The sequence below is a fragment of the Somniosus microcephalus genome, unplaced genomic scaffold (assembly GCF_052327205.1).
Source record: "Somniosus microcephalus isolate GS21.2 unplaced genomic scaffold, FLI_Smic_1.0 scaffold10, whole genome shotgun sequence".
In the NCBI taxonomy this organism is placed as follows: domain Eukaryota; kingdom Metazoa; phylum Chordata; class Chondrichthyes; order Squaliformes; family Somniosidae; genus Somniosus; species Somniosus microcephalus.
The window spans coordinates 1,172,319-1,199,896 of NW_028225197.1; the positions used below are offsets into that span (position 1 = coordinate 1,172,319).

A 27,578-nucleotide genomic window follows, 5' to 3' on the forward strand; every position below is an offset into this window, starting at 1 on the left:
ACCGATCCGAACCTAGACTCCTGTCCAAATTCCTGCCCGCTCCCCGTAACCCTTAATTCCCTTTACTTCTAGGAAACTGTCTATTTCTGTTTTAAATTTATGTAATGATGTAGCTTCTACAGCTTTTTGGGGCAGCATATTCCATGGACCTACCACCCTCTTGAGTGAAGTAGTTCCTCCTCATCTCAGTTTTGAAAGAGCAGCCCCTTATTCTAAGACTATGCCCCCTGGTTCTAGTTTCACCCATCATCGGGAACATCTTCCCTGCATCCACCCGATCCAACCCCTTCACAATCTTATATGTTTCAATAAGATCGCCTCTCATTCTTCTGAACTCCAATGAGTAGAGTCCCAATCTACTCAACCTCTCCTCATATGTCCATCCCCTCATCCCCGGGATTAACCGAGTGAACCTTCTTTGTACTGACTCGAGAGCAAGTATGTCCTTTCTTAAGTATGGACACCAAAACTGTACGCAGTATTCCAGGTGCGGTCTCACCAATACCTTGTACAACTGAAGCAATACCTCCCTATTTTTATATTCTATCCCCCTAGCAATGAAAGCCAACATTCCATTGGCCTTCTTAATCACTTGCTGCACCTGCATACTAACCTTTTGAGTTTCGTGCACCAGGACCCCCAGATCCCTTTGTACTTCAGTACTTTCCAGTTTCTTGCCATTAAGATAATAACTTGCTCTACGATTTTTCCTGCCAAAGTGCATAACCTCACACTTTCCAGTATTGTATTCCATCTGCCAAATCTCTGCCCACTTACTTAGCCTGTCGATGTCCCCTTGCAGGTTTTTTATGTCCTCCTCACTCACTACTTTCCCTCCCATCTTAGTATCATCTGCAAACTTTGATATGTTACACTCGGTCCCCTCCTCCAAATCGTTAATATAAGTTGTGAAGAGTTGGGGACCCAGCACTGACCCCTGTGGAACACCACTAGTTACTGATTGCCAGTCTGAGAATGAACCATTTATCCCAGCTCTCTGCCTTCTGTTCGATAGCCAATCCTCTATCCATGCCAGAATATTACCCCCAATCCCGTGATTTTTTATCTTAAGCAATAACCTTTTGTGTGGCACCTTGTCAAATGCCTTTTGGAAGTCTAAATACACTACGTCCACTGGTTCCCATTTATCCACCCTATACGTTACTTCCTTAAAGAACTCCAGCAAATTTGTCAAACATGACTTCCCCTTCATAAAACCATGCTGAATTTGTCCTATTAAATTATGATTATCCAAATGTCCTGTTACTGTCTCCTTAATAATGGACTCCAAAATTTTACCTACCACAGATGTTAGGCTAACCGGTCTATAGTTTCCAGCCTTCTGTCTACTGCCCTTTTTAAATAAGGGTGTTACATTAGCAGTTTTCCAGTCTGCTGGGACCTTTGCCGAGTCCAGGGAGTTTTGGAAAATTATTACCAATGCATCCACAATCTCTACCGCCACTTCCCTCAAGACCCTAGGATGTAAGCCATCAGGTCCAGGTGATTTATCCGCCTTGAGTCCCATTATTTTACCGAGTACCACTTCCTTAGTGATTTTGATCGTGTTTAGCTCCTCCCCCCCTTTAGCCCCCTGTTTGTCCAGTGTTGGGATATTCTTAGTGCCTTCTACTGTAAAGACTGATGTAAAATATTCATTCAGTGTTTTTGCCATCTCCATATTTCCCACCATTAATTTCCCGGGCTCATCCTCTAAGGGACCAACATTTACTTTAGCCACCCTTTTTTTTTAATATAACTATAAAAACTCTTACTATCTGTTTTTATATTTTTTGCTAATTTACTTTCATAATAACTATCTTCCCTTTCTTAATCAATCTTTTTGTTATTTTTTGCTGTCTTTTAAAGTTTTCCCAATCCTCTATCCTCCCACTAGATTTGGCTACCTTATATGCCCTTGTTTTTAGTCGAATACTATCCTTAATTTCTTTACTTAGCCACGGATGGCTGTCTTTTCTTTTACACCCTTTTCTTCTCAGTGGAATATATACTTTTTGGAAGTTGTAAAATAACTCCTTAAATGTACACCACTGATCATGTATCGTCTTACCCTTTAATCTATTTTCCCAATCCACTCTACTCAATTCCGCTCTCATATCTTCATAGTCTCCGTTATTCAAGCTTAGCACGCTTGTTTGAGATCCAACCTTCTCGCCCTCTAATTGAATATGGAATTCAACCATGTTATGGTCACTCATTCCAAGGGGATCCTTTACGAGGACATTTTTAATTAATCCTGTCTCGTTACACAGGACCAGATCTAAGGTTGCTTGCCCCCTGGTCGGTTCAGTTACATACTGCTCAAGAAACCCATCCCTAATACACTCAATGAACTCATCCTCAAGGCAGCCCTGCCCAATTTGATTTGTCCAATTAATATGATAGTTAAAATCCCCCATAATTATAGATGTTCCCTTATTACAAGCCTCAACTATTTCCTGATTGATACTCCGTCCAACAGAGTTGCCACTGTTCGGAGGCCGATAGACTACGCCCACTAGTGTTTTTTTCCCCTTATTATTCCTTACCTCCACCCAAACTGTTTCATTATCCTGATCTTTTGACCCAATATCATTTCTCTGTATTACAGTGATTCTTTCCTTTATTAACATAGCCACCCCACCTCCCCTTCCTTCCTGCCTGTCCTTCCTGATCGTTAAATAACCTGGTATGTTTAATTCCCAGGCATTGTCACCCTGCAGTCATGTTTCTGTAATGGCCACAAGATCATACCCATATGAAGTTATTTGTGCCATTAACTCGTCTATTTTGTTACGAATGCTACGTGCATTCAGATAGAGAACTTTCAAAGATGTTTTGTGACACTTAGTTCCTGCTTTTGCCCTTTTTATTACTTTACCTTTTACTCCATACCTTCTGCCCCTTCCTAACACGCTCTGGTTTTTAATTTCCCCACTGCTACCTAAGTCTATATGACCTTCTCTGTTGTCATTTTTATTATTTGCTCTCTAGGAATCTCCCCCCCACTAGTTAGTTTAAAGCCCTCTCTACAGCCCTAGTTATATGATCCGCCAGGACTCTAGTCCCAGCACTGGCCAAATGAAGCCCGTCCCAACGGAACAGCTCCCTCCTGCCCCAGTACTGGTGCCAGTGTCCCAGGAAGCAAAACCCATTTCTCCCACACCAGCCTTTGAGCCACGCATTTAACTCTCTAATTTTATTTGTCCTAGCCAAATTCGCTCGTGGCTCAGGTGATTATTACCCTTGTGGTTCTGCTTTTTAATTTGGCCCCTAGCTGCTCAAACTCCCTCAGCAGAACCTCCTTGTCCTAACTATGTCGTTGGTACCAACATGGACCACGACAACTGGATCCTCCCCCTCCCACTTTCTCTCCAGTCCAGAGGAGATGTCCTTAACCCTGGCACCGGGCAGGCAACACAGCCTTCGGGACTCTCGCTCTCGGCTGCAAAGAACTCTATCTATCCCCCTAACGATACTATCCCCTACCACTACAACATTTCTTTTAACTCCCCCCACTTGAATGGCCCCCTGCTCCACGGTGCTGTGGCCAGGTTGCTCATCCTCCCTGCAGTCCCTGCTCCTGTCCCCACAGGGAGTAAGAGCCTCGAACCTGTTGGACAAGTGCAAGGGCTGCGGCTCCTCCAACACTACCTCCTGGATCCCCGTACCTGCCTCACTTCTAGTCACACCATCCTGACCCTGGTCACGGACTACATCTGAATTAATTAATCTAATTGGTGTGAATACCTCGTGATACACAGAGTCCAGGTAACTCTCCCCCTCCCTGATGTGTCTCAGTGTTTGAAGCTCAGACTCCAGCTCTTCAACACGGAGCCGGAGTTCCTCGAGCAGCCAACACTTACTGCAAATGTGATCACTGTGAGCATCAATGGTGTCCACCAGCTCCCACATATTGCAGCAGCAACACATCACCTGATCTCCCATTCTATGTAATTAATTAAATTTATTAATATTATTCTTAAATACCCTCTGTCCCGATTCTAGATGGTGAATATCACACCTTAGAAACTATAAACCAAAGAGATTTAAGCTTAAAAAGGGAGAAACACTTACCAACCAATCAGTTACCCGCTTTCTGGTGACGTCACACTTGGATTACTTTTTACCTCTCTCCTTCCCTCCGAGTTCCCAGACTGGAGACTGGTAAACCTACCTGGTCTCTGGGGCCTTTTATAGCCCCGCTCTGCCGCTCGAGATTCCCGCCGACGCTGTGAGGCCTTACCTGGTCTCTGGGACTTTTATAGCCCCGCTCTGCCGCTCGAGATTCCCGCCGACACTCTTTTTTGGATAGCAATTATTAATGGATGTTGGCCTAGTTCTGCCCTGCATGCATTGTTTACAGTTTTCCTTTGAGTCCGGAGGATACTTTTACAGAATTCTGCATGTAGGATCTCAATTGGGTGTTTGTCCCATTTTGCAAATTCTTGTTGTGTTAGCGGTCCCCACACCTCACTGCCATAGAGTGCAATTGGTTCAATTACTGATTTAAAAATTTTGAGCCAAATGCTAATTGGGATTTCTATTTGGATTGATTTTTTAATGGCATAGAAAGCCCCCTTTAAGAGCCCTCCGCCCACCACTTCCACCTTTTTCTTAAAGTCTTTGAAATTAATAATAAAAATTCTTGCAGAAAAAATGTGAGTGTCTGTCTGACTGTATTTTAGTGAGTATCTGTATCTGTGTGTCTGTCTGACTGTATGTGTGTGTGTCTGTGTAGAATAGCATCATAGAATGATACAGCACAGAAGGAGGCCATTCGGCCCATCGTGCCTGTGCCGGCTCTTTGAAAGAGCGATCCAATTAATCCCACTCCCCCTGCTCTTTCCCCAAAGCCCTGTAAATGTTTTCCCTTCAAGTATTTACCTCAATCTCTTTTGAATTATAATATCGAATCTGCTTCCACCGCCCTTTCAGGCAGCGCGTTCCAGATCACAACAACTTGGTGTAAAAATCTGTTTCCCCATGTCACCTCTGGTTCTTTTGCCAATCGCCTTAAATCTGGTTTCTGTCCCTTCAGCCATTGGAAGACGGTTTCTCCTTATTTACTCTCTCAAAATCCATCCTGATTTTGAACAACTCTATCAAATCTCCTCTTAATCTTCTTTGCTTAAGGAGAACAACCCCAGCTTCTCCCGTTTCTCCACGTAACTCAAGTCCCTCATCCCTGGTCCCATTCTCGTAAATTTCTTCTGCACCCTCTCTAAGGCCTTGACATCCTTCCTAAAGTGTGGTGCCCAGCGGAAGCCTAGCCAGTGTTTTATAAAGGCTTAGCATAACCTGCTTGCTTTTGTACTCTATTCCTCTATTAATAAAGTCAAGGATCCTGTTTGCTTTTTTAACAGCCTTCTCAACTTGTCCTGCCACCTTCTAAGATTTGTGTACATACACCCCGAGGCCTCTCTGTTCCTGCACCCTCTTTAAAACTGGACCATTTAGTTTATATTGCCTCTCCTCATTCTTCCTACCAAAATGAATCACTTCACACTTCTCTACATTAAATTTAATCTGCCACGTTTCTGCCCATTTCACCAGTCTGGCTACATCCTCCTGAAGTCTGTTACTATCCTCATTGTTTGCTACATTTCCGAGTATTGTGTCATCTGTAAATTTTGAAATTTTGCCCTGGATCCCCAAGTCCAGGTCATTGATATATATCAAAAAAAGCAGTGGTCCGAATCAATGTTCACGTTAAGTTGCGCGGCCACGCAGCGGTCTGGAGGTCCCGCGCAGCCGGCTCACCGCCCTATAAATGGAATAAACGCGCATGCGCGGAAATTTGAATGGGCCGTGCAGCCCGTTAAAGGGGCCACGCACCTCAAAAAAAAAAAAGAGGGAACATTGATCCTAATACCGACCCCTGGGGAACATCACTGTTTACCTCCCTCCAGTCTGAAAAGAAACCGTTCACCACTACTCTCTGCTGTCTGTCCCTTGGCAGAAAATTGGGAGGGGGCAAGTGCAAACAGCACCTGATTTCTCACCAAGCACTCAGGGGAGCAGGGGATTAGCCCCACTTTAAATGTCAGTCTCTTACATATACATTAATAAAAAGGGAGACGCTGTCCCTTTAAAAATCGGTCATCCACGGGGAGGCGGTCCCTTTAATGAAAATCTCATAGAAAAAGAGAGCGCCTGTCCCTTTAAGAGAACCCCCACCACTCCCATATTTCTCTTAAAGTGCTTGAAATTAATAATTAAAAATACAGAAAATTAATATTTAAAAAATTAATTCAGGGAGAAAAAATATTTTTACTCACATTTGCTCCACAGGGTTTCTTGTTTCTGTTTCATCAATTTAAAAACAAACTGCTTTTTTTATGATCAGCCATGATCGCATTGAATGGCGGAGCAGGCTCGAAGGGCCGAATGGCCAACTCCTGCTCCTATCTTCAGTGTTTCTATGTTTAAAACAAGTATCTTCTGTAAAATAAAATTAGTTTGAGCTGTAAAATCGGAAAGGAACATTAAAAATAAACTTTCCCAGGATCACAGATTCTGACCAGGCCGCTTTACAAAATGGCGGCGGGCCGATCCCAGGTCCCGCCTCCTCCTTCGCCGCGATTGGTTGGAGGACCAAAGCCCCTCGGTCGGTGCTCCAGGCTCCGCCTCCCATCGCTCATTGGTGGAGAGCTCAGTGTCTGTCAGTGCACGCCAGCGCCGTCGTGACGTTGCAGGGTGGGCGGTTGGAGCAGGCGGGAAATTTAATTCATTTAAATTAAATCTCCCGTCAGCCTCCTCTGTCCCAATCAGCCGGCGAAAGTCCCGCCCCTCGGGCTCCCCGATTGGTTGGAGGACCCGCCGCCGGCTCGCTCCTCCAGCCCCGCCCCGCTCGCTCCCTATTGGTCGGAAGCTCCCGTCAATCAGGCCCTGGGCCCGGGTCCTATCTTCTATGTACTTTCAGTGATGACTTTTATAAACTGGTTTTACAGGAAATTAGAAGAGATGGGGAGAGATTTGAAGACACTCGGTCCCTTTGTGACTCTAAAGCTGCAGCTGACCCCGCGCATGCGCCCCATGGCCCCGCCCTCTCCTGCTCCACAGGCGCCTGGCCCGCACCGCGCATGCTCAGCACACACCCTGGGCCCCTGTCAATCATCCTCCCCCTCTGAACAGGCTCCGCCCCCTCCCCCCTACTCCGCATGCGCCGCCGGGCCACGCTCCCGAAGTTGAGACGGTACCGCGCCTGCGCAGGGCCTCGCATTCTGGGTCGGCCCGGGCAACCGCGAGAGTCCGGATCACCGGCGGAAAGTGAGTTTTATCAGGTTTTTTTATATAGAGGAGAGAAGCGCGGGCGGGGAGATAAATAAAAAGAAAATACAAACTGCACCGTCCCAGCGCCCTCCCGGCACCGAACGGATCGGATTGAGCGGCCGCAGCCCCTTGTCTTCTGCAGGGAGCCGGACTGGGGCACGTCATCAACTCCGCGGCGGTGACTGACGGGAGCTCCGACCAATAGGGAGGGAGCGGGTGGAGCTTGGGGGACTGAGGTGGCGGCGGGTCCTCCAACCAATCGGTGTGTCCGAGGGGCGGGACTTCCGCCGCCTGCTTCTCCTGCTGCTGAGACAAGTGGAATGCAGCAGAGGGCGCTCTTCTGAGTTTGGGGCTCAGGCCTGTTAGTGGAGCAGTGCAGAGGGAACTTTACTCTGCACTGGGCTTTACTCCCTCAGCACTGCACTGGAGGGGCAGCACAGAGTTTTAGACTCCAGTCTCTGGAATGCGACTTCAACCCACAACCTTCTGACTCAGAGGAGAGAGTGCTGCCGCCTGAGGCACGGCTGACACTCTGTATCTAACCCGTGCTGTACCTGCCCTTGGAGTGTTTGATGGGGCAGTGTAGAGGGGGCTTTACTCTGTATCTAACCCGTGCTGTACCTGCCCTGGGGGTGTTTGATGGGACAGTGTAGAGGGAGCTTTACTCTGTATCTAACCCGTGCTGTACCTGCCCTGGGAGTGTTTGATGGGACAGTGTGGAGGGAGATTTACTCTGTATCTAACCCGTGCTGTACCTGCCCTGGGAGTGTTTGATGGGACAGTGTACAGGAAGCTTTACTCTGTATCTAACCCGTGGTGTATCTCCCCTGGGAGAGTTTGATGGGTCAGTGCAGAGGGAGCTTTACTCTGTATCTAACCCGTGCTGTACATGGCCTGGGAGTGTTTGATGGGACAGTGTAGAGGGAGCTTTACTCTGTATTTAACCTGTACTGTACCTGCCCTCACGAGCAAATTTGGCTAGGGTAAATAAAATCAGAGAGTTAAATGCGTGGCTCAAAGACTGGTGTGGGAGAAATGGGTTTTGCTTCTTAGGACACTGGGACAGGAGAGAGCTGTTGCGTTGGGATGGACTTCACTTGGCCAGTGCTGGGACTAGAATCCTGGCGAATCAAATAACTAGGGCTGTAGAGAGGGCTTTAAACTAATTAGTGGGGGGGAGGTTTCAAGAGAGCGAAAAATAAAAATGTCATCGGAGAAGGCAATAGAGCAAGGTGGCAGTGGGAGAATTAAAAACCAGAGTGTGTCAGGAAGGGACAGAATATAGAAAGATAAAGGTAAAGTAGTAAAGGGGGTAAAAGCAGGAATAAATTGTCACAAAACATATTTAAAAGTTCTTTATCTGAATGCACGCAGCATTCGTAACAAAATAGACGAGTTGACGGTAGAAATAATTACACATGGGTATGATCTGGTGGCCATTACGGAGACATGGCTGCAGGGTGACCATGACTGGGAACTAAACATCCAGTGGTATTTGACTATTAGGAAGGACAGACAGGAAGGAAAAGGAGGTGGGGTGGCTGTGTTAATAAAGGATGGAATCACTGCAATAGTGAGAAATGATATTGGGTCCAAGGATCAGGATAGTGAAATGGTTTGGGTGGAAATGAGGAATAATAAGGGGAAAAAGTCACTATTGGGCGTAGTCTATAGACCTCCTAACAGTTGCAACTCTATTGGTCGGAGTATAAATCAGGAAATAGTTGGGGCTTGTAATAAGGAAACAGCTATAATCATGGGAGATTTTAACTTTCATATTGACTGGACAAATCAAATTGGGCAGGGCATCCTTGGGGAAGAGTTCATAGAGTGCATTACGGATGGGTTCCTTGAGCAGTATGTTACTGAACCAACCAGGGGGCAGGCAATCTTAGATCTGGTCCTGTGTAATGAGACAGGATTAATAAAAAATGTCCTAGTAAAGGATCCTCTTGGAATGAGTGACCATAACATGGTTGAATTCCAAATTCAGTTGGAGGGTGAGAGAGTTGGATCTCAAACTAGCGTACTAATAAGCTTAAATAAAGGAGACTATGAAGGTATGAGAGCAGAGTTGACTAAAGTGGACTGGGAAAATAGATTAAGGTGTAAGACGGTACATGAGCAGTGGTGTACATTCAAGGAGATATTTCACAACTTTCAAGAAAAATATATTCCACTGAGGAAAAAGGGGATTAAAAGAAAAGACAGCCATCCGTGTCGAAGTAAAGTAATAAAGGATAGTATCCGACTGAAAACAAGGGCATATAAATCAGCCAAATCTAGTGGGAGGATAGAAGATTGGGAAGCATTTAAAAGCCAGCAAAGAATAACTAAAAGATTAATTAAGAAAGGGAAGATAGATTATGAAAGTAAGCTAGCAAAAAATAGAAAAACAGATAGCAAGAGTTTCTACAGTTATATAAAAAGAAAAAGGGTGGCTAAAGTGAATGTTGGTCCCTTAGAGGATGAGACCGGGAAATTAGTAGTGGGGAACATGGAGATGGCAAAAACGCTGAATAAATATTTTGTATCAGTCTTTACAGTAGAGGACACTAAAAATATCCCAACACTGGACAAACAGGGGGCTACGGGGGGGGGAGGAGCTAAACACAATTAAAATCACTAAGGAGATGGTACTCGGTAAGATAATGGGACTAAAGGCGGATAAATCCCCTGGACCTGATGGCTTACATCCTAGGGTCTTGAGAGAGGTAGCGGTGAGGATTGCGGATGCATTGGAGGTAATTTTCCAAAACTCCCTGGATTCAGGCAAGGTCCCAGCAGATTGGAAAACTGCTAATGTAACGCCCTTATTTAAAAAGGGAGGTAGACAAAAGGCTGGAAACTATTGACCAGTTAGCTTAACATCTGTGGTTGGTAAAATGTTGGAGTCCATTATTAAGGAAGCAGTAACAGGACATTTGGATAAGCATAATTTAATCGGACAGATTCAGCATGGTTTTATAAAGGGGAAGTCATGTTTGACAAATTTGCTCGAATTCTTTGAGGATGTAACAAACAGGGTGGATAAAGGGGAACCAGTGGATGTGGTGTATTTGGACTTCCAAAAGGCATTTGACAAGGTGCCACACAAAAGATTACTGCACAAGATAAAAAAATCACGGGATTGGGGGTAATATACTGGCATGGGTGGAAGATTGGCTATCTAACAGAAAACAGGGAGTTGGGATAAATGGTTCATTCTCGTGTTGGCAATCAGTAACTAGTGGTGTTCCGCAGGGGTCAGTGCTGGGACCCCAACTCTTTACAATCTGTATTAACGATTTGGAGGAGGGGACCAAGTGCAACATATCCAAGTTTGCTGATGATACAAAGATGGGAGGGAAAGCAGTGAGTGAGGAGGACATAAAAAACCTGCAAAAGGACATAGACAGGCTAAGTGAGTCGGCAGAAATTTGGCAGATGGAATATAATGTTGGAAAGTGTGAGGTTATGCACTTTGGCAGGAAAAATCAAAGAGCAAGTTATTATCTAAATGGAGAGAAACTGCAAAGTGCTACAGAACAAAGGGATCTGGGGGTCCTGGTGCATGAAACACAGAAGGTTAGTATGCAGGTGCAGCAGGTGATCAGGAAGGCCAATGGAATCTTGGCTTTTATTGCAAGGGGGATGGAGTATAAAAGCAGGGAAGTCTTGCTTCAGTTATACAGGGTACTGGCGAGGCCACACCTGGAATACTGCGTACAGTTTTGGTTTCCATATTTAAGAAAAGATATACTTGCTCTCGAGGCAGTTCAGAGAAGGTTCACTCGGTTGATTCCGGAGATGAGGGGGTTGACTTATGAGGAAAGGTTGAGTAGGTTGGGCCTCTACTCATTGGAATTCAGAAGAATGAGAGGCGATCTTATCGAAACATATAAGATTGTGAGGGGGCTTGATCGGGTGGATGCGGGGAGAATGTTTCCACTGATGGGTGAGACTGGAACTAGGGGGCATAATCTTAGAATGTGGGGCTGCCGTTTCAAAACTGAGATGAGGAGAAACTTCTTCATTCAGAGGGTGGTAAATCTATGGAATTTGCTACCTCAGATAGCTGTGGAAGCTGCGACATTAAATAAATTTAAAACACAGATAGACAGTTTCCTCACTGATAAGGGAATTAGGGGTTACGGGGAGCAGGCAGGGAAGTGGACGTGAGTCTAGGTTCGGATCAACCATGATCCTATTGAATGGCGGAGCAGGCCCGAGGGGCCGTATGGCCGACCTCTGCTCCTACTTCTTATGTTCTTATGTTCTTTTTCTCTTCACATATCTATAAAAGCTTTTACAGTCAGTTTTTATGTTCCCTGTAAGCTTACTCTCATATTCTATTTTCTCCTTCTTAATTAATCCCTTTGTCCTCCTTTGTTGAATCCTAAACTGCTCCCAATCCTCAGGTTTACTGCTTTTTCTGGCCAATTTATATGTGCTCTCCTTGGATCTTATGCTATCCCTAATTTCCCTTGTTAGCCACGGTTGAGTCACCTTTTTTGTTTTATTTTTATGCCAAACTGGGATGAACAAATTCTGCAGTTCATCCATGCGGTCTTTGAATGTTTGCCATTGCCTATCCACCATCAACCCTTTGAGTGACATTCCCCAATCAATCCTACCCAACTTGCTCCTCAGACCATTGTAGTTTCCTTTATTTAAATTTAGGACCCTAGTCTCTGAGTCAACAACGTCATTCTCCATCTTAATGAAGAATTCGATAATATTATGATCACTCCGACCCAAGGGGCCTCGTACAACAAGATTGCTAATTAATCCTTTCTCGTTACATAATACCCAGTCTAAGATGGCCTGATCTCTGATTGGTTCTTCGACATATTGGTCCAGGAAACCATCCCGTAAACTCTCCAGGAATTCCTCCTCCACAGTAGAGGACATGAGAGATGGGGAGGGAGTTCCTTTAAATGTGGAAGGGCTGGGTGTCCCTTTAAATGTGGAGGGGGTTGGTGTCCGTTTAAATGTGGAGGGTGTGGGTGTCCCTTTAAATGTGGAGAGGCGGGGCCGCGCATGCTCATTCGGCCCCACCACAAAACGAGGCTGCCAGTGCGCCTGCGCGGGGCCTCCGGGGAGAAGAAGGAAGGCCGGGCCCGGGGAAGAGGCGGAATCAGCGGCCGGGGTAAAGTAGTGTTGGGGAATCGATTTAAATCGAGGTGAGGGGGGAGCGGAGAGCGAGATTATAAAGTAAAATACGAGAAAAACCAAACCTGAGAGTCGGGCGGGTGGACCTCCGCGGACGCCGAACGGAGCGGATTGACCCGCGCGGGGGGGCGGAGTGAGCCGGAGCAATATGATTCTGACTGATGGGAGCGCTGACCAATAGGACGAGGGCTGAGGTGGGAGGACTGAGCTGGGCGGCCTGGTCCTCCAACCAATGGTGGCACGGCAAGGGGGCGGGACCTCCTCTCCAGCTCAGGTGCGCTGGGGCCAATTGTGACGCGCTGTCCCCAGGTGAGAGCAGCTCAGTCAGCACAGAGCTGGGGCTGGAATCTGGGAGAGGGGCCGCAGGCAGCGGGCCTGGCAAAGGGGCACAAGCTTCACAATACAAGCTTCTTTCAAATGCAAAATTGTTTCCTACAGACAGCCTTGGTCACTCTGCAAAAAAAACTGTTTAACAATTCATCATAACTCCCCTGCTTTAGGAGAGGCGTAGAGTGCAAAAGCACGGAAGTTATGATGAAACTGTGTAAAAGACTGGAGTCAGCTGTGGCTCAGTGGATAGCAGAGTCAGAAGGTTGTGGGTTCAAATCCCGCTCCAGGGACTTGAGCATATAAAACGAGGCTGACACTCCAGTGCGGTACTGAGGGAGCGCCGCACTGTCGGAGGGGCAGTACTGAGGGAGCGCCGCACTGTCGGAGGGGCAGTACTGAGGGAGTGCCGCACTGTCGGAGGGGCAGTACTGAGGGAGCGCCGCACTGTCGGAGGGGCAGTACTAAGGGAGCGTCGCACTGTCGGAGGGGCAGCACTGAGCGAGCGCCGCACTGTCGGAGGGGCAGTACTGAGGGAGCGCCGCACTGTCGGAGGGGCAGTACTGAGGGAGTGCCGCACTGTCGGAGGGGCAGTACTGAGGGAGTGCCGCACTGTCGGAGGGGCAGTACTGAGGGAGCGCCGCACTGTCGGAGGGGCAGTACTGAGGGAGCGCCGCACTGTCGGAGGGGCAGTACTGAGGGAGCGCCGCACTGTCGGAGGGGCAGTACTGAGGGAGCGCCGCACTGTCGGAGGGGCAGTACTGAGGGAGCGCCGCACTGTCGGAGGGTCAGTACTAAGGGAGCGTCGCACTGTCGGAGGGGCAGCACTGAGCGAGCGCCGCACTGTCGGGAGGGTCAGTACTGAGGGAGCGCCGCACTGTCGGAGGGGCAGCACTGAGGGAGCGCCGCACTGTCCGAGGGGCAGCGCTGAGGGAGCGCCGCACTGTCGGAGGGTCAGTACTGAGGGAGCGCCGCACTGTCGGCGGGGCAGTACTGAGGGAGCGCCGCACTGTCGGAGATGCCGTCCTACGGATGAGACGTTAAACCGAGGCCCCCGTCTGCTCCTTCAGGTGGATGTAAAAGATCCCATGGTGCTATTTTGAAGAAGTTATCCCCGGTGTTTTGAGCCCAATATTTATCCCTCAATCATCATGATGAAAAAACAGATTATCTGGTCATTATCATATTGCTGGTTGTGGGAGCTTGCTGTGTGCAAATTGGCTGCCGCGTTTCCCACATTACAACAGTGACTACACTTCAAAAATACTTCACTGGCTGTAAAGCGCTTTGGGACATCCGGTGGTCGTGAAAGGCAGTTAAGAAGGCAAATGGTATGCTGGCCTTCATTGCAAGAGGATTTGAATACAGTAGTAAAGAAGTCTTACTCCAATTATGTCTTCTTCTTCTTAGGAAGTCCCTCGGAACCGAGGATGACTTGCTTCCACATTAAAAATGAGTTCTCGGGTGTAAGGGTAAACCGGGAGAGCTTCTTCTCCCCGAGACGGACCCTCTGATATAAAGGGTTGACTGGATCCATGTTTATCTGTAATTTAAACAGAGGTCTGGTTGTTTTCCGAGCTCTTTCCCCTAGAGGAGAGGGTAGAATGGGGGTCTTTAGTGTTAAATGGTTTCACCTGGGTCCATTGCTTCCATCGCATACCCATCGGTTCCTGTAGATAAACACACGTATCACTTGTCATTAATACAGTACATGGCCCCATCCAACGGGCCCCATTCCCTTTCTTCCGATAACTTGCGTCATTACTTGTTGACCTATTCTGGGCAACTCGTCTGGTTTAAGTCCAGCATTCTGCCTTTCTAGATCTTTAATCTGTTGTTGGTTCCTTACTTCTTTATTTAGTACTTGTACCTCCTGATTTAGTTGTACTAAGTATCGCCTTAATCTATTTTGTACTGGTCCTGGTTCTCCCACCCCTCCAGCCAAATCCTCTGGTAGTCTCATAGCTTGTCCTGTCATTAATTCATAGGGGGTCAGTCCGGTCGTTCGTCCTGGGGTGGCTCGCAGCCTCATTAGTATGCTGGGTAATAATTCCGACCATCCCCTCCCTGTTTCTTGGATGGCTTTTGTCGGTGCATTTTTCAGTGTCCTATTCATTCTTTCTACCATCCCCGAGCTCTGGGGGTGATATGGTATTTGATATTTTTGTGTCACATGTAGCAGCTTACAGATTTCTTTCATTATTTTGCCGGTGAAATGAGTGCTGTTGTCTGAGTCAATTTGCAGAGGCACTCCCCAACGGGGTATAACCTCGGTAGCCAATATTAGTGCAACTGTGTTTGCAGAGCAGTCTCTGGTGGCAAAGGCTTCCACCCGCCTGGTAAATTGGTCAATTATTACCAGGCAATATTTCTTCCCCCGGTCCTGCACTAGGGGGCCGGTAAAGTCAATTTGTATGTGTTACACCATGGTATAGCGCCTTCAGTTGTTGTCTACAACATTCCGGTGCCACCACCTGGTTACGGGGGCCCCATTTCCAAATTCCATCTTGTAATTGCGCGCCAGCTTGTCTCCATTTCTCCTTGTGCTTTTCACTAGTATTTTCTTGTAGCTCCATTATATTTACTTCCTGTACCCCACTGACGATCATGACCATATTTATTTCATTTTTGAATGCGTACTCTGGTTGCATTTCTTCCGCAGCTAGTTTTGCGCCTTGATCTGCGTACCTATTCCCCATAGGGGCCTGGTCCTGGGGTTCATAGAAACATAGAAGATAGGAGCACGAGTAGGCCATTCCAGACCCCTCTTGATTTTGAACACCTCTATCAAATCTCCTCTCAATCTTCTCTGCTCCAAGGAGAACAACCCCAGCTTCTCCATGTAACTGAAGTCCCTCATCCCTGGAATCATTCTCGTAAATCTTTTCTGCACCCTCTCTAAGGCCTTCACATCCTTCCTAAAGTGCGGTGCCCAGAATTGGACACAATAAGTAAGAAAGACTTGTATTTATAAGAACATAAGAAATAGGAGCAGGAGTCGGCCATTCGGCCCCTTGAGCCTGCTCCGCCATTCAATGCGATCATTGCTGATCATCCAAATTCAGTACCTGGTCCCTGCTTTCTCCCTATATCCCTTGATCCCTTTAGCCTTAAGAAATATATCCAACTCCTTCTTGAATATATTTAATGAATTGGCCTCCACCGCCTTCTGTGTTAGAGAGTTCCACAGGTTCCCCACTCTCAGGGTGAAGAAATTCCACCTCATTTCTGTCCTAAATGGCCTACCCTTTATCCTTAGACTGTGACCCCTGGTTCTGGACTCCCCGGCCATCGGGAACATCCTTCCTGCATCTAGTCTGTCCAGTCCTGTCAGAATTTTATAAGTTTCAATGAGATCCCCTCTCATTCTTCTAAACTCTAGCGAGTACAAGCCCAATCGACCCAATCTCTCCTCATACGTCATTCCTGCCATCCCAGGTATCAGTCTGGTGAATCTTCGCTGCACTCCCTCCATGGCAAGAACATCCTTCCTCAGATAAGGCAACCAAAACTGCACACAATACTCAAGATGTGGTCTCACCAAGGCCCTGTACAACTGCAGCAAGACATCCTTGTTCCTGTACTCAAAGCCTCTCGCTACGAAGGCCAACATATCATTTGCCTTCTTAACCGCCTGCTGCACCTGCATGCTTACCTTCAGCGACTGGTGCACAAGGACACCCAGGTCTCGCTGCACTTCCCCTTCTCCCAATCTATTGCCATTTAGATAATAATCTGCCTTCCTGTTTTTGCCACCAAAGTGGACAACCTCACATTTATCCACATGCTTCTGCCCAATCACCCAACCTGTCCAAATCATACTGGAGTTTCTCGGCATCCTCCTCACAGCACACACGCCCACCCAGCTTTGTGTCATCTGCAAACTTGGAGATATTACATCTAGTTCCCTCGTCTAGATCATTTATATATATTGTGAATAGCTGGGGTCCTAGGACCGACCCCTGCGGTACCCCACTAGTCACTGCCACTCGGAAAAAGAGCCGTTTATTCCAACTCTTTGCTTCTTGTCTGCCAACCAGTTCTTTATCCAAGTCAGTACCTTGCCCTCAATCCCATGTGCCTTAACTTTACACGCTAATCTCTAATGCGGGACCTTATCGAAAGCCTTCTGAAAGTGCAAATACACCACATCCACTGGTTCTCCCTTATCTATTCTACCAGTTACATCCTCAAAAAATTCCAGTTGATTAGTCAAGCACGATTTACCTTTTGTAAATCCATGTTGACTTTGTCCGATCCTGTCGCTGTTTTCCAAGTGCTCTGCTATTACATCTTTTATAATGGACTCTAGCATTTTCCCCACAACCGATATCAGGCTTACCGGTCTATAATTTCCCGTTTTCTCTCTACCACCTTTTTTGAATAGTGGGGTAACATTAGCTACCCTGCAATCCATGGGAACTGTTCCAAAGTCTATCGAATTTTGGAAGATGACCAGCAATTCTGTCCCTCTAGTGCTACTTGTCTCTCCCAGTCCTCTCTTCACCTTGTTTCTCCTCTCTAATGTTTCATCCTGGTGCCCATCCCCCTGTCAAATTAATTTACACCCTCCCCCACAGCACCAGTTAACCGTCCCATGAGGACATTGGTCCCAGCTCTGTTGAGGTGCAACCCGTCCACCTTGGACCGGTCCCTCCTGCCCCAGAACTGGTCCCTCCTGCCCCAGGAATCTGAAGTCCTGCAATATTTCTCTTTCAGGTACTTATCCAATTCCCTTTTGAAAGCGGTGATTGAATCTGCCTCCACCACCCTTTCAGGCAGTGCATTCCAGATCCTAACCACTCGCTGCGTCAAAAAGTTTTTCCTCATGTCGCCTTTGGTCCTTTTGTCAATCACCTTAAATCTGTGTCCTCTGGTTCTCGACCCCTCTGCCAATTGGAAGAGTTTCTCTCTATCTACTCTGTCCAGACCCCTCTTGATTTTGAACACCTCTATCAAATCTCCTCTCAATCTTCTCTGCTCCAAGGAGAACAACCCCAGCTTCTCCAGTCTATCAACGTAACTGAAGTCCCTCATCCCTGGAATCATTCTCGTAAATCTTTTCTGCACCCTCTCTGAGAAACATAGAAACATAGAAGATAGGAGCAGGAGTAGGCCATTCGGCCCTTCGAGCCTGCTCCGCCATTCAATGAGATCATGGCTGATCATCCAAATTCAGTACCCTGTCCCTGCCTTCTCCCCATATCCCTTGATCTCTTTAGCCTTAAGAAATATATCCAACTCTTTCTTGAATATACTTAATGAACTGGCCTCCACCGCCCTCTGTGGCAGAGAATTCCACAGGTTCACCACTCTCTGGGTGAAGAAATTCCTCCTCATTTCAGTCCTAAATGGCTTACCCCTTATCCTTAGACTATGACCCCTGGTTCTGGACTCCCCGGCCATCAGAAACATCCTTCCTGCATCTACTCTGTCCAGGCCTGACAGAATTTTATAGGTTTCGATGAGATCCCCTCTCAATCTTCTAAACTCCAGTGAGTTTAGAAGAATGAGAGGGGATCTCATTGAAACTTATAAAATTCTGACAGGACTGGACAGACTAGATGTAGGAAGGATGTTCCCGATGGTCGGGGATTCCAGAACCAGGGGTCACAGTCTAAGGATACGGGGTAGGCCATTTAGGACAGAGATGAGGAGGAATTTCTTCACCCAGAGAGTGGTGAACCTATGGAATTCTCTACCACAGAAGGCAGTAGAGGCCAAAACATTAACCATATTCAAGAAGGAGTTGGATATATTTCTTAAAGCTAAAGGGATCAAGGGGTATGGGGAGAAAGCAGGGACCGGGTACTGAATTTGGATAATCAGCCATGATCGCATTGAATGGCGGAGCAGGCTAGAGGGGCCGAATGGCCTACTCCTGCTCCTATCTTCTGTGTTTCTATGTTTCAGTTTGAGCTGGAGTGGAGATGGAGGAGAAGCTGCTGGGTTTAACCGCCAGTACTTCTGAGCCCAGGAGGACCCAACAATTTCCAATGTGAGACTATCAAGGGAGGTGGATTCTGGGGGCGATTAGGTTGTTACACAGACACTGTACGTACAATGTAAAAGAGTATTGTTTTAGGAACAAGTATTTCTGTACAGGCTTTTAATCCAGTTTACATCTACAGATTTGTTTTAATTCATTCTTGGGATGTGGGCGTAGCTCGCAAGAGCAGCAAATATTGCCAATCCCCAGTTGCCCGTTGAGAAGGGTGTGGTGAGTCGCCTTCTTGAACTACTGCAGTCCGTGTGGTGAAGGTATTCCCACAATGTTGTTCGGTAAGGAGTTCCAGGATTATGACCCAGCAACGATGAATATATCTGAGTCAGGATGGTGTGTGACTTGGAGGGGAACTTGGAGGTGATGGTGCTCCCATACAACAGCTGCCCTTGTCCTTCTAGGTGGTGGAGGTTGCGGGTTTTGGAGGTTCTGTCAAAGTTCTGGTCCGGTTGCAGATGTATAAAGTTTCTTTCCTTCGCCCCCTCCCCCTCCAACACCCACCTCTCTCTCTCTCCTCCCATAGAGGCCAGATTCTTGTGTAGGCCCAGACCAGGTGGTGGATTCCCTTCCCTGAAGGACATCAGTGAACGAGTTGGGTTTTTATGTCAATCCGGCAACTTTCATGGTCACTTTTTTCTCGTGCCGGCCCCACAATTGACCAGATTCATTGAGCTCAATTTCACAACCTGCCTTTGTTTTCTTGTGGGTTGTCTCTCACGCTCCCTGTTTTAAATTAATTTTACAGGGCACTGGAAGGGGAGGATTTGCAGATGGTAAGCTCAAACCAAACATCACTTCAAGATCTGACAGAGTCACTCGACTCATCGGATCTGAATATCATCGGCCTCTGAACATGGAAGCAAAAAGCACAGTTCACAGCGGGGAGAAACCGTACACGTGTTCTGTGTGTGGACGAGGCTTCAGCCAACCCTCTGGCCTATTGAGACACAAGCGCATTCACACCGGGGAGAGGCCGTTCACCTGCTCTGAGTGTGGGAAGGGATTCACTCAGTCATCCCACCTACTGAGACACCAGCGAGTTCACACTGGGGAGAGGCCGTTCACCTGCCCTATGTGTGGGAAGGGATTCACTGAGTCATCCAACCTGCTGAATCACCAGCGAGTTCACACTGATGAGAGACCTTTTAACTGCTCGGACTGTGGGAAGTGCTTTAAAAGTTCCAGGGAACTGACATGCCATCAACGTGTTCACACTGACGAGAGACCGTTCAGGTGCTCTCACTGCGGGACTGGGTTTAGGCAGTCACCTGACCTCACTATACACCTGCGCACTCACACTGGGGAGAGGCCGTTCACCTGCTCCGTGTGTGGGAAGGGAGTCACTCACTCATCCCACCTGCTGAGACACCAGCGAGCTCACACTGACGAGAGACCTTTCAGGTGCTCTCACTGTGGGACTGGGTTCAGGCGATCATCTGACCTCACTGTACACCAGCGCACACACACTGGGGAGAGGCCGTTCACCTGCTCCATGTGTGGGGAGGGATTCACTCAGTCATCCAACCTGCTGAGACACCAGCGAGTTCACAAGTGACTGCAGGGGTTGGATTCTGCTGTTATTGCTGCTGTTAATCACATCCAGGACTGAAACCATGTTCATTCTGACAGTTGGGGTTTGTTTCTGCTGATGTTAATAACTCCTGTAACTGGGCTGGAATTTAATATTCTGGATAGATGTCAAATAACCCAGCTGTAATAATAATAATAAATAACTTCCGGATGAAGTTATGTGCACATCACTTCCTGTGAACTGTGAACTCTGTGCATACATCACTTCCTGTGCATACGTCACTTCCGGTGTTTGGACTAGTATAAATACTGAACTGCTCAGTATGGTAAAAGGGCTTCTCCTAGAGGCATGGTGAAGACCGCTCTTGTATATAGTATAATTATAAGTTGCTTAATGTGTGAGACTCCTTTTTACATCACCAGCTTTGCTTTAAACACATTGCTGTAGATTTTTGTCTTTCCCACCTGAGTGTTTAGCATCACCTGGCTGGAGCTCAGAAAGGACAATCTGGGGGAGGATCGTACAGCGGGAACAACTCCAGCCTGGACACAGTCCTTCAGGGCCACACTGAGAGGGGCAACCGGCACTTTGGTCTTTCTTGTCTCTCTTCACTGACAGCAAAGTTGCCGTGCGGGTTAATCTCGAGGCGTGTGAGAAACGTATCCCAGCCGCTCTCTGCCATGGTTCAGAGCTCCTAGGCATGGAACAGAAGGCTCCTTTAGGAATGTACTCAGTGCTTTCTTTTTAATGGCCTTATTAACCTGTTTCGCTACTTTTAGTGATTTGTGTATCTGTATCCCTGGATCCCTCCGCTCCTCCAGCCCATTTAAACTATTAGGGAGAAATTCAGTGGCGCCCCCTTTGTGTCGCTAACGTCGCCGGGGCTAATTTTAGCCCCCTGAAAATGTTAGCGCCCCTGTGCATTAAATCCAGTGGTAGCGCCCCAGGCAGGAGGCGGGGTGCTACTGGAAGCACTCCCCTCCCTCTTGGGGCGCAACCAGTGAATTCCGCGGCACTTCGTGCAACAGCGCCACGCCCGTCGGCACATAGAAACATAGAAACATAGAAGATAGGAGCAGGAGTCGGCCATTCGGCCCTTCGAGCCTGCTCCGCCATTCAATGAGATCATGGCTGATCATCCAAATTCAGTACCCGGTCCCTGCCTTCTCCCCATATCCCTTGATCCCTTTAGCTTTAAGAAATATATCCAACTCTTTCTTGAATATATTTAATGAACTGGCCTCCACCGCCCTCTGTGGCAGAGAATTCCACAGGTTCACCACTCTCTGGGTGAAGAAATTCCTCCTCATTTCAGTCCTAAGACTATGACCCCTGGTTCTGGACTCCCCGACCATCGGGAACATCCTTCCAGCATCTTGTCTGTCCAGGCCTGACAGAATTTTATAGGTTTCGATGAGATCCCCTCTTAATCTTCTAAACTCCAGTGAGTATAAGCCCAATCGACACAATCTCTCCTCATACGTCATTCCTGCCATCCCAGGTATCAGCCTGGTGAATCTTCGTTGCACTCCTTCCATGGCAAGAACATCCTTCCTCAGATAAGGTGACCAAAACTGCACACAATACTCAAGGTGCGGTCTCACCAAGGCCCTGTAAAACTGTAGCAAGACATCCTTGTTCCTGTACTCGAACCCTCTTGCTACGAAGGCCAACATACCATTTGCCTTCTTAACTGCCTGCTGCACCTGCATGCTTACCTTCAGCAACTGGTGCACAAGAACACCCAGGTCTCTTTGCACTTCCCCTTCTCCCAATCTATTGCCATTCAAATAATAATCTGCCTTCCTGTTTTTGCCTCCAAAGTGGATAACCTCACATTTATCCACATTATAGTGCATTTGCCATGTTTCTGCCCAATCACCTAACCTGTCCAAATCGTACTGGAGTTTCATGACATCCTCCTCACAGCATACCCTCCCACCCAGCTTTGTGTCATCTGCAAATTTGGAGATATTACATCCAATTCCCTCATCCAGATCATTAATATATATTGTGAACAGCTGGGGTCCTAGGACCGATCCTTGCGGTACCCCACTAGTCACTGCCTGCCACTTGGAAAACGACCAGTTTATTCCAACTCTTTGCTTTCTGTCCGCGAACCAGTTCTCTATCCAAGTCAATACCTTGCCCCCAATCCCATGTGCCTTAATTTTGCACGCTAATCTCTTATGCGGGACCTTATCGAAAGCCTTCTGAAAGTCCAAATACACCACATCCACTGGTTCTCCCTTATCTATTTTACCAGTTACATCCTCAAAAAATTCCAGTAGATTAGTCAAGCATGATTTACCTTTTGTAAATCCATGTTGACTTTGTCCGATCCTGTCACTGCTTTCCAAGTGCTCTGCTATTACATCTTTTATAATGGACTCTAGCATTTTCCCCACTACCGATGTCTATAATTCCCCGCTTTTTCTCTGCCACCTTTTTTGAATAGTGGGGTAACATTAGCTACCCTCCAATCCATGGGTACAGTTCCAGAGTCTATTGAGTTCTGGAAGATGACCAGCAATGCATCTACTATTCCTAGGGCCACTTCCTTAAGTACCCTGGGATGTAGATTATCAGGCCCTGGGGATTTATCGGCCTTCAGTCCCATCAATTTTCCTAACACCATTTCCCTACAAATACTGATTTCTTTCAGTTCCACCCTTTCATCAGACCCTATGTTCCCCGGTATTTCAGGGAGGTTATTTGTGTCCTCCTTTGTGAAGACAGAACCAAAATATGTATTTAGTTGGTCAGCCATTTCTTTGTTCCCCATTATAAATTCCCCCGATTCTGACTGCAAGGGACCTACGCTTGACTTCACCAATCTTTTTCTCTTCACATATCTATAAAAGCTTTTACAGTCAGTTTTTATGTTACCTGCAAGCTTACTCTCATATTCTATGACTCTCATAGCATCATAGCAGACCTCCGTCCCTGATTAAAGGGGAGGGGCCTAGCACTGCAGACATTGGGGCCCTGCTGGACCACCGGGGAGCGGGGTGTCGGATCAAGAGGAGCGTCAGGCTGAGCGATCGCAGCCGACACCCCGAAGAAGAAAGGGGAAGTGGGCAGGTGCTGGCAGTCAGCCAAAATAAAACGTTGCCACCCGACGCCTGCCTTTAAGTGGCGCCGCCACGGCTGCAGGAACGACCCCTGACCCTGTCGGACATATTGTCCGGCGATAGGGCAGGCGGCGCAACCCAAGGTTGCAGCCGGGGCACTGCGCATGGTGATGACGTAATTGCCGGTGGTGCTATGCCGCGGGGCACTACCGGCTACTGCCGCCGCTAACCTCCCGTTGAATATCACAGGACGCACAAAGCAACCCAATTTCACCCTCTTGTCCAAATAGTGAGTGGCCTCCTTATTCTTCCCACCAAAACACACCACCTCACGCTGATCGATAGTGAAATTCATTAACACATCACCTCACACTGATCTATAGTGAAATTCATTAACACACCACCTCACGCTGATCTATAGTGAAATTCATTAACACACCACCTCACACTGATCTATAGTGAAATTCATTAACACACCACCTCACACTGATCTACAGTGAAATTCATTTGCCAACTATATGCCCATTCTGAAATGTATTAATGTCTTCTTGCATTTTGTCTTCCTCAGTATTAATTGTACTTCTGATTCCCGAGTCCAAATCATTTATGAACCACAGTGGTCCCAGCACCAATCCCTGTGGTACACCACTTCCCACCTTTTGCCAGTCTGAGTAGCTACTCCCAACCCCTACTCTCGGTTTTCTGTTCTGTAACCAGCTTGTTATCCATAAACAGTATGTAAGATCGACAAGATGACGAAGGTCAGGCCGTGTGGAGTGAATCCCTCCATGGCCTCGCCCCTCCCTATTTCTGTAATTTCTTTCAGCCCCACACCTCCCGAGATATCTGCACTCCTCTATTTCCGGCCTCTTGAGCATCCCCAATTTAATCACTCCACCATTGGTGACCGTGCCTTCAGTTGCCTGGGCCCTAAGCTCTGGAATTCCTTCCCTAAACCTCTCTGCCTCTCTACCTCCTTCTTTAAGATGCTCCTTAAAACCTACTTCTTTTACCAAGCTTTTGGTCATCTGCCCTAATGTCTTCTTATGTGGCTCGGTGTCAAATTTTGTTTTATAACGATTCTGTGAACAGCCTTGGGATGTTTTACTACATTAAAGGCGCTTTATAAATACAAGTGGTTGTTGTTGTTTCGTGAAACTAATAATAAATTCCCCAGAGGGAAAAAAACTTGTACATTTACTCCCAAATATTAGAAAGTTTGTTCTACAGAAGCACAAGGTTTATCTGCTTTTATTGATGAATTTAAAAAGTCTGTCTTGCAGTCTGAGCCTGTGTGTTGTGAGCCAAAGAGCCTTGTGTCCAGTGAGGGGAATAAAGGCCCACAGCCTCCCCTGGCCCCAGGCCCTGAACAAGGGACTGGAGAAACTCGCTGCCCTGCGGATCCGACAATCAGCCGGCGCAAGTTCCGCCCCTCAGGCTCCCCAATTGGTTGGAGGACCCGCCGCCGGCTAGTTGCTCCAGCCCCGCCCCACTCGCTCCCTATTGGTCGGAAGCTCCCGTCAATCAGCCCCTGGGCCCGGGTCACGTGTCCCTCACCGCCTTTACAAAGAAAGCCCTGCGCGGTCGCCGGGCTGAGCTGCTAGTCGGCGGGAGCGGGGTTCAGAGATTAATAAACTGCAGGTAGGCCATGCCGCAGGGTTTATAAAGTTGGAGAACGGCCTCAGGCCCGAATGAGATCCAGCAGCCCGGTCTATGTTCCACCGGACGGCAGCTGTGAGGCTTTTTCTCGGTTGCAGGCCCGGGTTACGCGCCGCCATCTTCTATTCTTCTGAGGCGGTCACTGGGACTGAGGATCTGGGCGTCGCTGGATGGCCCAGCATTAATTTTTTTACTGTTTTAATAATGGGGCCACACTTGGGCGTTTGCAGCCCGCGTCCCCACGGGTTTATTTTTAAATATTTAATATTTGAACATTTTTACAGTAAATGACGTTTACAGACCTCAGGCTCAGCTCTTTGTACAAAGTCACAAGCCATCATTCCCTACAAGGCAGGGGTCCCAGTCTCTTTAAGTTAATGATGTGATCTCCAAGCTTCTTGGTCATCTTTACTTGTTCATCCAGATAGCGGGTCTCCAGGAATTCACACAGATGAGGGTCGGCGCTCCCAGTGGAGAGTTTGTGCAGATCCGGCAGACTCTGGTTGACATTCTTCTCCATCCACAGAGCTCTCTGCATCGCCGAGTGGAGCCTCCCGCTCTCCCAGCCGAACAAGTGGACTGTAAAGAAGATTAAAAAAACACTAGATTAATTTTTAAAACTTATTAAATTAAATTAAAATCACATTGGCCGGGGTGATAATGCACTCCAGTCCCCGCGGCGCCCACCGGCCTCCCTAGTTTCCCATTGAGCAGGTGGTGGTGAGCTGCCTTCTTGAACCGCTGCAGTCCGTGTGGTGATGGTGCTCCCACAGAGCTGTTCGGGATGGAGTTCCAGGATTGTGACCCAGTGACAATGAAGGAATGATGATATATGTCCAAGTCAGGATGGTGTGTGACTTGCAGATGATGGTGTTCCCATGCACCTGCTGCTCTTTTCCTTCTAGGCGGTAGAAGTCGTGGGATAGGTAGGGTGGCTGGTTCCCTTCCATAAGAACACAAGAATTAGGAGCAGGAGTAGACCATACAGCCCTCGAGCCTGCTCCACCATTCAATAAGATCATGGCTGATCTTCGACCTCAACTTGACTTTCCCGCCCGATCCCCATACCCCTGTGGGACATTAGTGAACCAGTTGGGATTTTAATGACAATCCGGCAGCTTTCATCATTACTTTTTTCCTGGTACTGGCCCAACAAATTCCCAGATTTATTGAGCTCAATTTCACAACCTGTCTTTGTGTTTTTGTGTGTTCTCTCTCATGCTCCATTTTCTTGTTTTATATTCATTTTACAGGGTATTAGAAGGGGAGGATTTGTAGACAGGATATTTAACTCAAACATCAAGATCTGACAGAGTCACTCAATTCAGCAGGACCTGAATATCATCAGACATAACATGAAAGCAAAAAGCACAGTTCACAGCGGGGAGAAACCGTACACGTGTTGTGTGTGTGGACGAGGATTCAGTCGATCCTCTGGCCTGGCGAAACACAAGCGCAGTCACACCAGGGAGAAACTGGGGAAATGTAGGGACTGTGGGAAAGGATTTGATGACCCGTATCAGCTGGAAACCCATCGGCGCAGTCACACCGGGGAGAGACCGTTCACCTGCTCTGAGTGTGGGAATGGATTCACTCAGTCAAGTGACCTGCTGACACACCAGCGAATTCACACTGGGGAGAGGCCGTTCACCTGCTCCGTGTGTGGGAAGGGACTCACTTAGTCATCCCAGCTACTGAGACACCAACTTGTTCACACAAACATGAGACCTTTTAAATGTTCTGACTGTGAGAAAAGCTTTAAAAGCAAAAGGGATCTGCTGACACACCAGCGAATTCATTCTGGGTAGAGGCCGTTCACCTGCTCTGACTGTAGAAAAGGATTCACGAATTGAACCACCTTTCTGACACACCAGCGAGTTCACACTGGGGAGAGGCCATTCACCTGCTCAGTGTGTGGGAAGGGATTCACAAATTCATCCCACCTACTGACACACCAGCGAGTTCACACCGGGGAGAGGCTGTTCACCTGCTCAGTGTGTGGTAAGTGACTCACTCAGAACTGCAGCCTGCTGGCATACCAACGAGTTCACTCTAGGGAGAGGCCATTCACCTGCTCAGTGTGTGGGAAGGGATTCACTCAGAGCTCCATCCTGCTGAGACACCAGCGCACTCACACTGGGGAGAGGCCATTCACCTGTTCCGAGTGTGGGAAGGGATTCACTCGGTCATACAACCTGCTGACACATCAGCAAGTTCACAAGTGACTGCAGGGGTTGGATTCTGCTGTTATTGCTGCTGTTAATCACATCCAGGACTGAACCATGTTCATTCTGACAGTTGGGTTCACTCCTGCTGTGGAACTCCACCACTGACCCTGCTGAAGGTTGTAGGCTCAGGGAGTGGGGCCTCCAGGAGTTGGCTTTAAGAAAGCTGGGTTTCGGTATCCTGACAAATATATGGCGAGGAACCAGAGGAATCCTTACTAAGGAAATGACTGGGGTTTTACCAGCCAGCGTAGGTCTAGGGGTGAATGATGCCTGACTCCCTGAACTGTCTTACATTGAACCCAGTTCAGATCAAGATGAATTCAGTT

The 27,578-nt window shown here is 47.6% G+C and overlaps 1 protein-coding gene and 1 pseudogene across 1 annotated transcript in view; both read left to right on the forward strand.

Annotated features, from left to right (window-relative positions):
• LOC147083970 (uncharacterized) overlaps positions 1–20,965 on the forward strand; it is a 55,323-nt gene extending 34,358 nt beyond the window's left edge. Inside the window, exon 4 of the mRNA XM_085979991.1 lies at positions 19,506–20,965. Coding sequence (XP_085836117.1) covers positions 19,506–20,315 — 810 coding nt within the window. The 3' untranslated portion in view covers positions 20,316–20,965. The remainder of the gene's footprint in view (positions 1–19,505) is intronic.
• A 5,414-nt stretch (positions 20,966–26,379) lies between these two features.
• On the forward strand, positions 26,380–27,249 carry LOC147083972 (uncharacterized; annotated as a pseudogene).
• Positions 27,250–27,578: the final 329 nt, after the last annotated feature.